This window comes from Oncorhynchus tshawytscha, linkage group LG12 (assembly GCF_018296145.1).
Source record: "Oncorhynchus tshawytscha isolate Ot180627B linkage group LG12, Otsh_v2.0, whole genome shotgun sequence".
NCBI lineage: Eukaryota > Metazoa > Chordata > Actinopteri > Salmoniformes > Salmonidae > Oncorhynchus > Oncorhynchus tshawytscha.
In genome coordinates this window covers 39,878,891-39,889,340 of record NC_056440.1, presented here as the reverse complement: position 1 = coordinate 39,889,340, position 10,450 = coordinate 39,878,891, and the positions used below count along the sequence as shown (strand labels likewise).

Here is a 10,450-nt window from a genome sequence, read left to right as displayed (position 1 = left end):
CCCCCTGACCTCATATTTTATTCATCTTAACAGTCATATTATTCGTGATTAACAGATTTTCACAGAACAAAAGTTTGATTCATATTCATGTCATACAGTTTAGTTAATCAGTTTTTCTAAGATATAATGACGTGTTTGCCTTGCGCAAACGAAATATTGTCATCTCACTTTCAGCCCCATTCATATTCATTTTATCTCTTTGTCTGTGGTCTCTTGATCAGGTACAACTTGATATGATTTAGGTTTATTACTATGCTATTGTACCGAGTAGATATATCATGGGACTCACACACACACGCACAGGGACCCACGTAGAATAGCCAGGAAAAGTGAATGGACAAACATAAACATGTCAGATGGACATGTGATATTCTGATTCCAGAAGCTGTGATATTCTGATTCCAGAAGCTGTGATATTCTGATTCCAGAAACTGTGATATTCTGATTCCAGAAGCTGTGATATTCTGATTCCAGAAACTGTGATATTCTGATTCCAGAAACTGTGATATTCTTATTCCAGAAGCTGTGATATTCTGAAGCCAGAGGATCAGTGAGGATAATTGAGACATTATTACGCCTCTTATTAGCTGGTAATTAAGAGGTGTTTAATTATACAGTAACACTGGGAGAATCATTAGAGAGACAACACAGATTAGGGTATTATCTCCTCATAACAATATCACTCGGTATAACTAATATACTGTAGGTTAACCTAGAGAGCAAAAGAGAGAGAGAGAGAGAGAGAGAGAGAGAGAGGCCTCCAGATGCTTTTTCAGTTCACCACTGGGCTGTTATTTAGAGAAAGTCATGGGGAATTAAACAAAAAGAGAAGGATTTGAGAGAGTGTGTTTGTGTATGCCTGTGCGTATGTGACAGATACCTCAGTAATTAATTCATTAATGACACAGACCCATTTGAATCCTAACTCCCACGTCTTTCCTCCACTTGTACGTCTCAATTATTTATTTAGAGGCCAGTGTGACAATGGAATGGGTTATGGTTGCCTTTGGAATGCTAAACAGGAAGCCTGAAAGTAAGTCACTGTCAGTGGGCAGTACCAAGCCCTTTGTGTTCTGGATGGGGACCTGCTCCCTGGACTTCAAAGGTGAGATTATGTTGGAAAGAGAGAAGACAAAGAAAACTTCATCTCATGCCTGCTTTTGAAGTTATGGAGGTATATAAAACACCCCCCTCAATCCATCTTTTGTGGCACACTCATAGCAGCCAGGTCTTCTAGACAAACACACACACACACACACACACACACAATCGCAGTAATCTAAGGTGCAGTGCTACATCTGGAGTCCTTGCAAAAACGGAAGTTAATTGACATATATTTAATGACCTTTTGGCTTCATGTTACAATAATATTGGAAATTGTATATTGGATGTTATCATAGCATAGCCTAACAGTTTAATACCAGATATCTCAATATAGTTCAATGTGTGGGACGCTTGTTTTCTGCTTGATTGTATACAAATACTGTGAAATCCCTGGTTAATCAACTGTCTCAATTGGATAACGCGCAACAGGTGCCCCGCGCGTCAGGCCGTTTTTCTCCCAGAGTTTGGCGCTTTACCGCGCTCGTTTTTGTGCGTGATTATGTTAATATGATTCAAACATAATAACAATCATAATAATCATAAAGGCGTAAACTCATCTGCTCTTTAGCTTGGTGACGAGCTCTGTGAATATCATGATACCCCTTAAAGCAAACATTGGCCTACATTAGGCAATGAGACCATATTTGTATTACAACATGTTCAAGTGCGTGAATGATTCTCTAATCTTCAATTTGACCACATAAATTGACACCTGAAATATCGTGCATAATAAGTGCAATATAGTGTGACTTCCTCTCGTGCCTTTCACACGAGGTGTCACACAATTGAGGAAAACCAGCAAACAAATCAGGAAAAAACGTCTCGATAATTCAAACGAAACAATCCACACACAAAAAAAATACAAAATAACTCAGACAGATGATGAATTTCGTTTAAAGTTCTTTATAAATCTCTTAAGATAAATCATGTTATTTTACAGTCATAACATTTATCTTACATGTTATATTCATTTAGCGTGCTAATAAGAACAGTCCATAATAAACACGTGTGTTATTATTAGACAACACGTTTCATTTTTCAATTAAATCTAATGAACAAAAACTTTGTAATAATTTATATTATCCGCTCATACATTTAAAAACTGAGGCAGCAAGTTTTGATCTTCTTCTTTATTTTGATTGACTAAATTATTATTATTAAATTAAAACTCTCTTTGGGTCAATTCCTCATTGTATTTTAGTGCCACATGTAAATGTCATAAATAGCTTCACACAAAAGGTGCTAATAATGGATTCAAGAAAAAATGATGCTGAAATACGTGGTAGCCTACAACTCATCACTATAAAGATACAGTCTGAATTCCTTTACAGCTCTCCATACCTGCTCAACATCTAGGCAACTATACATGAATCACATTTTAGATACTGCTCTCGTTCCCTCGTAGATACAGAATCGACTTGTTGATGTTTTACCCGGTTAAGACAGCAGAAGAGCCGGGTGTATCGCGTTGCCCTTGCCCTCCAAAGGGTCGGAACCATTCTTCTCCAGCATGGATGAAGAGGAGCAGAGCTGCGCTGGGCCGGACGGAAGGCCCGAAAGACCGGGCATCGGACCCATAGACGGGGTGGGTTTGATGGGCACAGGAACAGCGGGTAGCGTCTGTCCACTGGCGTGATGGTAGAGACCCTTCATGGACACGCCAAAGGGCGCATACTCTGAGGAGACGGGTATGGCGCTCATGGAATCTGACAGCATGCCCACGTGCGGCCACATTGAGTTGACCACACTGCTGAGCTGCGCGGGCACAGGGTAGCCCAGGTGGTGCATTACGGAAGTGATGGGCAGCCCGCTCGACATCACGCCCTTGTAGTCCCGACCTATGATGTTCTCAATGGCGAACGGGTGCTTGAAGCCGCCGGACTGTCCGCAGTTGATGCTGCCGTAGCTCTGAAAGTGGGGGAGCCTACCCACTGCCGCCGCGGGGCCTGGATGCTCATGATGCCCTCCACTCAGCTTGCCCTGGTGGTGGAAGTAGTGCATCATCGGGGAGCTCTTGCAGGCCATGTGCTCAGCGCGCAGCAGTTTAAAGCGCTTCCGCCTGCGTAGAAAGCTGCCGTTTTCGAACATGTCCCCACAGTCTGGGTGCAGGGCCCAAAAGCTGCCCTTCCCCGGCTGATCGGGCCGCCGGGGGATTTTGATGAAGCAATCATTGAAGGACAGGTTGTGTCGCAGAGAGTTCTGCCACCGCTGTGTGTTCTCCCGGTAGTAAGGGAAGCGGTCCATAATGAACTTATAGATGTCGCTCAGTGGGAGCATCTTCTCCGTTGAGTTCTGGATGGCCATGGCTGTCAGAGAGATATAGGAGTAAGGCGGCTTCTGGTCACTGTACGAGTTCTTCCCCGGACGAGGCATGATTTTGGTTACTAAGCCTATTTATGATTTAGCTCTGCTGTCTATTCTCTGATAAGGGCGCCTGAATATTGTTGCAAGGCTTTGGTCAGTAGCAGTGACTTTGCGCAAGATTTTCCAAAGTTTGGAGACTCCAAAATCATTTATTTCCTGGCATCGTGTGTTCGTATTTTAGTGGTCTAAAATCATGTGTGAGTCAGACAGGCAAACACAGACACACATTTCGGTCATGCTTTCTCCAGATGAATTCCTCAAAGATGTGGCTCACAAAAAGCCCCAAAAGGTTTCTCATTCCTCCACCGGCGCACACAAATTCAGAAGTTCATCTCGTGCGTAAAATAACACATCAAAGAGCCCGTCTCTTGCTGTTTCTTTTCCCGCTACACAGGAGATACGAGACCAGTCCCTGCGACAGCACAGGGCGAGGGTTTGGTGATGCTCCTCGTGTGGGGCCGAGCGCTCTTAGTGCGCTCTTCTGGCCACCCCGCGCCGTTTTTGTAAGGCTGGCATCCAAGCACTCAAGGACACGTTGGGGGAAAGGGGAGGGATGGATGGTGAGGAATAAAGAGGAGGGGAAGGGAACATCTGAACTCATCCGCGTGCCCTTAGCCCGTGCCAATCAGGACCCTCGCGCGCTCCAAGAGGATAAAGGGTGGACATAACAGTAAATATTAGTGATGGGGCATATAAAACCCCATAATAGTCTAATAATACTAATGTTTAGGGAAGAATATGATAACTAGAAAGGGATCATTAAAACAGAACAAAATGTTCTTACAGTTGTTTCACCTTTATTCGAATATGTTTGAATGTAATTTATCTTTCACCAATTTTGTTCATTTAAGTCAGATTTTCTTCTCGTAAATCGTCCATGAATATTTGTCACTTGTCTGTGTTTCATGTTAATAAGTTCAAGTTGAAACACTGGGAGCATTTTAATGCCTTCTTGTGTAGAGCTAAAGATCTCTGAATTCTTAACGTTGCTTTTCATTTATTAAATTCTTCAATAGCTTTTTGTGTGATAACATTGTAAAAAGCCATTTCCTTGGAAAAATCTCAAATTCGTTATGGCTACGTTTATCTTCGTTTTCTTAGTGTATTCTTTGTTTATGTGACGAAATGTGACCGATTTCAACCTAGTCTAAGCTATTAACCAGTCATTTTGATGCTTGAAAATACAACATTATGCAATTTAACTTTATGCACACTGTTCAGAAGGATATCACATATGGAAATGGTAAGCCTATGAGTGTAAATCGAGAAAGATCTATTTTCATTCCATTATTTTTCAAATTGTTGAAACTGCAGTTTAAGATAACAATCAATCATGTAGGCTATGAACACACACACACACACACACGTTGATTAATTGCGGAGAGGGGACTCATTGCAACCAACCAACCTGCCAACACACACAAACACACGCACACGCGCGCACACACACACACACGCACACACACACTCATGTTGTTGGAGATTAATTGCGGTGAGGGGACTCCTTGCAGCCAACCTGCTGTCTGTCTGTTTAAACACCCTCCCGCGTATACTACAAGGATGTAAACAAACTTGCTCCCTCCTCTGAGTTCCGATAAACGAAATAACAAAAGCTGCTCCTGATTTTGCACGGCCAGGTGTCACGGCTCGGCCCTCAACGGCGCCCGTCTTCTCGTGCGCCCCAGCGGGACCCGAATACATTACAATAATTAAGCCTTCCGTGATTTACCTTCCTTGGAGAGAGGTCCAACAATGTAATTAAGCGTGAGCTTGCTATTTTATATATGAATATTCAAAACGGCAGGGCCAGCTCTAGCCTTTTGGGGGCCCTGTGCAAGATTTGGTTTAAAGTCAAGTTCCTGCAATTCTAGACATTTTTTCATGGGAATAGAGAAAATGTAGCAGTTTTAAAGCAATATTTCTGCAATTCGACAAATTTTGCCATGGGGCGGAGAGAATTGTTTCAAAATTCCCCGCATAAATCTAATTAGCATAATACAAAATCCCCATCGAAATCTGTCTGTTTAAGATAGAGATATGTTGTTGGGCTGCGTTTCAATCCACCAATGGAGGTCTTCCTCATCTGAGGTGGAAGGAGACCGAGCTACAGCAGTGTTTGTCAGACTGTGAGACGTCCCGAAAATCGGACTTCTCAAGAAAACGTCTCTAGTATCCGAACGGTTTGGCCTACAAACTAATGACCACAAAGATGAGACTCTCACGATGGTGCTCTCCGTTTTGCTCTATAACCCCCTCAAGAGTCACGGGACTAGTCTGAAGTCGGCACCGACAATCTGCCAACTTCTGTTTGTAGTGTCCAAACAGTTTGGGCTAGATACTAATATGGAAAGGTGAACCTCTCAAGAACACTTAGATATGTTTTTTTTGTTGCTTTAGGACGCCCTCAAGCCTCACATGACTCGTCTGAAGGTAGACAGTACCAGTTACAAACATGTATGGAAGTATATATGGTAGTAGTTTAGTGGTGATTTTTTTCGTTGTTAAATATGGGTAAAAATATATATACAAATAATTGCCTGATCTTTCTTATATTGCTGACACTTTAAAACAAGCTTCCTTTTGATACATTTTCTAACTATCTGTTTTCCATGTATGAATCTGTTGTTTTTCAATGCATTTTAATGGGCTAATAGCAGTAAAGCCAAATTCAACGTTTCATCCCCCCAAAAATGTGGATATGCAGTACCAGTCAACACTTGGCATGCTCTCAACCAGCTTCATGAGGAATGCTTTTCCAACATTCTCGGTCCAATTCATCCTAAACCATCTCAATTGGGTTAAGGTGGGGTGATTGTGGAGGCCATGTCATCTGATGCAGCCTCTCCTTCTTGATCAAATAGCCCTTACACAGCCTGGAGGTGTGTTGGGTCATTGTCCTGTTGAAAAACAAATGATAGTGCTGCAAAATGCTGTGGTAGCCATGCTGGTTAAGAGTGCCTTGAATTGTAAATAAATCACAGACAGTGTCACCAGCAAAGCACCATCACACCTTCACACCTCCTCCTCCATGCTTCACGTGGGAATCACACTTGCGAAGATCATCTGTTCACCTACTCTGCGTCTCACAAAGACACGGCGGTTGGAACCAAATATCTCAAATTTGGACCCCTTAGACCAAAGGACAGATTTCCACCGGTCTAATGTCCATTGCACGTGTTTGTTGGACCAAGCAAGTGTCTTCTTATTGGTGTCCTTTAGTAGTGGTTTCTTTGCAGCTATTCGACCATGAAGACCTGATTCACACAGTCTCCTCTGAACAGTTGATGTTGAGATGTCTGTTACTTGAACTCTGTGAAGCATTTCTTTGGGCTGCAATTTCTTAGGTGCAGTTAACTCTAATGAACGTATCCTCTGCAGCAGAGGTGACTCTGGGTCTTCCTTTCCTGTGGCAGTCCTCATGAGAGCCAGTTTCATCATAGCACTTGATGGTTTTTGCAACTGCACCTGAAGAACCTTTCAAAGTTCTTGAATTGTTCCACATTGACTGACCTTCATGTTTTAAAGTAATGATGGACTGTCATTTCTCTTTGCTTATTTGACCTGTTCTTGTCATAATATGGACTTGGTCTTTTACCAAATAGGGCTTTCTACTGTATACCACCCCTACCTTGTCACAACACAACTGATTGACTCAAATTGCATTAAGAAGAAAATAAATTCCACAAATGTACTTTAAACAAGGCACACCTGTTAATTGAAATGCATTCCAGGGGACTACCTCATGAAGTTGGTTAATAGAATGCCAAGAGTGTGCAAAGCTGTCATCAAGGCAAAGGGTGGCTACTTTGAAGAATCTGATTCCATATGTGTTATTTAATAGTTTTCATGTGTTCACTATTATTCTACAATGTAGAAAATAGTAAAAAATAAAGAAAAACCCTTGAATGAGTAGGTGTGTCCAAGCTTTTGACTGGTACTGTATTTTTTAGGATATCTCAAGGGGTCCTAATATTCAAAATCAAATCTCTAAATGATCCTTTGTATGACCATCTCAAAACAATTCCATATGTTACTTTCACATGAGGTTGGTGGCACCCTAAGTGGACAGGATGGCTCGTGGTAAGAATCAGTGGAATGGTGCCATTCCGTTTGCTCCGTTCCAGCCATTATTATGAGCCGTCCTCCCCTCAGCAGCCTCCACTAGCTTAGTAGAACTCCCCCTCCTAGACTAATTTACCAATCTAAAATTTTTTACTGAATGCACAACCAAATTTCGAAATGGCACTTTGTGTATTCTAGCATTCAACAGTAGGTTAAGACCCCGACTGAGTAAACCATTTAAAAATGTTAAATAAAAAGGGCCAGTGGCCCGAGGCAAATGTCTATGTAGCTTATGCCCAGGGCTGGCCCTGCAAAACGTGTCAATTCATTAGCCAACAGATCTCTTCCATTACGTCTGCCACCTTCGAGCACTACAGAGTCACCAGCGCCATATAAGAGCATATTTTATACATAACCTATGAGTCCTCATATAAGCACCTTTAAAATAAAGCAATTTTTTAAAAGTAATTTAGGCCTATAGGCTTCATGAAAAAACATTGTTTTTCAGCGCCTAAAAATTAGTTGGTGCCCTTCGAGGCCCACAGAGTCTTATGCGGGTGGATACATCCTCTTTAAACGCGCGGGAAAGATAAATATTAAGTCTGTTTTCACATAGGGGCCCGTTAAGTGGGCCTAGACATCGCGCTGATATGCATAACAAAATTAATTAGGTGATGTTCGCAGCATCCAACTCCTGGACAAATAACTACTTGTAAAGCACACCTTCTGGGCATACTGAACATATGCTGGAATTATCCTTAATTGACTAATTACATAAATTACTCATTAATTTTTACAGCACATCAATTATAAAATATATATCAATTAATTTTGCATAAATTAAGGCGGCACACCGCTGAAGAAGGAGGTAGGGGGATAAAGGCGCAGGGAGGGGGTAGGGGGTGCAGAGAAAGGGGTCGTCTGTTTGTTTCGAGAATCTAATAATTATTTGTTCAGCTTAGGGCAGGATGTTATTCCTCTGTCTCCCATTTGAAAAGAGATGTGGATAATGGAAATTATGATAATAATCTTTAAAGACCCCTCGTGAAGTCATCAGGGCGCATAGCGGCAGAGAGAAACATTTAAATCAATTAACCCTATTGTTCAACGGAAAAATGAGCTGGTTTGGGAGTGGTAAGGTTTAGGCCCTACCGTTGGAGTAATGGGAAATGATTTAGTGGTGACGCATAATGCTCCATGATTGCTCTATTTCCCCATAAAACCGCGGGTGGGGTGGTGGTGATGGCGTCTCCTTGTTGTCGTTAAAAGTTATTGGAAACTCAGTCAAGTTCTGGTGAACCTATATAATATGCCTCATGACAGAAAAGTGGCTTTTTGGTTGGTGCCATCACGACATAAATCTGGTCCTCATTTAGTAATTTAAGTAGGCTAGTTATTAAGGCCGGACTATATTCTTTTTCACTAATTGGTCTTTTGACCAATCAGATCAGCTCTGACATTAAATGATCTGACTCATCGGCCAAAAGACCAATTATTGGAAAAATATAAAAATTGGTCAGTCAGTTGTGAACAGTGAATGAATTACACATTCACCCCGGAGACAGTTTTTCAGAGAAATTACAAGAGGAAGATTTGGTACGGGGGATAGTTGTAGCGCAGTGGCTGGTGAGCTGGCAAGACCGTTGATGTTCTATCCGGCAATGGACACTGGGCGGCAGTGGTCAGCTCTCTCCATCATTTCACTTTCTCTACCTCCCCTCCCCGCTTCTCAGCTATAATGTTCTGCACGTGCCCACACCATGGGTTATGCACCTGCCCTGGCCATGCAAGACCAGTTTATTTGCAAGTATTTTCGAGTTGTGGAGTTGACTAGCCTGGTTGGAGTCCGAATCACTGAAGAAGTCTATTTCCGTTATGTGTTCCCTATTATGTACACTTGTAAAAGTTGAACGTTTGAAATATGGCTGAACAACCACACTGGGAGCTTTCCCTTTCAGGATTATTGTGCAGCCCTCTTCAATTAAATTCTGATTTCCTTAGTGGCCTGTGAGATCTAGGCTACTGATAGTCCCGCCTACCTAACAGGCCGCTGTCCACTGTCAGCGTGGTGCTGAAGGTCAGTTCTCTGGAGTCAGGACGAGACCAATGTTTCGCCGCTGTCCACACTGAAATCTCATATCGCTGGTAAGCTATTTGCTGCTCATACATCGGATGTCCCTCCACAACTTCTGTGTGGTTTCAACAAAGTAGACTTCAGAAAAATGTTAATTTTGGTTTCAAACAAGGAACAATAATGTTGACTATATTATAGTTAAGCAATAAGGCCGGAGGGGTATGGTGTATGGCCAATAAACCACGGCTAACGGCTGATCTTAAGCAAGTTACCAAGTGATAGCAATCAGTTACAGTCATGGCCTCCTGTTTATAGAGGACAGGAGTGAGCTTGAAGAGGGGTGAGAGGTACCACTTTTACATATGACCTACTGGTATTATGAAATGGTTGGGTAGGCCTATGTGACTCGGGGACTACAGTGTGTAACGCCAAACGCCCTTTGCATGCGGTCAATCACAAATTGCTCCAAGTCTGTGAGTAAGAGAGAGAGAGATCTTCCCGAATGTGTGTTTTTTATGTTATCCTATAACATTTTCTCATTGCGTTTTAATTCAATAGGGGTTGATTACTGTTCAATCACAGTTAAAAATAATAATAATTAAATGTATGCCAAGGCAATTGTATGAGCGTTCAACATTTTATTGACGGTTCTTAAAAACAACCTCTCTGGGTTTTTATTTGTCATGCAGTGCATATTATCAATTTGTGCGCCAACGGGACGCGCACGCGACCACACACACACACACACACACACACACACACACACACACACACACACACACAGTCCTTGGCCTCCGTGGTCGGACAGTATCATCAGTAGGCTACTACAAACTCGCCGAACCGTAT

General features: G+C 42.2%; 1 protein-coding gene across 1 annotated transcript; it reads right to left on the bottom strand.

Moving 5' to 3' along the window:
- Positions 1-2,367: 2,367 nt before the first annotated feature.
- On the bottom strand, positions 2,368-3,587 carry LOC112264018 (forkhead box protein B2-like). The gene has a single exon (XM_024440632.2). The coding sequence runs from the start codon at positions 3,475-3,477 to the stop codon at positions 2,542-2,544; it is 936 nt and encodes a 311-aa protein (XP_024296400.1). The 5' UTR covers positions 3,478-3,587; the 3' UTR covers positions 2,368-2,541.
- Between the last annotated feature and the right edge of the window lie 6,863 nt (positions 3,588-10,450).

Bases quoted from the DNA above. Each gene is read 5' to 3' on its own strand.
- LOC112264018 (XM_024440632.2), bottom strand. From the start codon at position 3,477: ATGCCTCGTCCGGGGAAGAACTCGTACAGTGACCAGAAGCCGCCTTAC.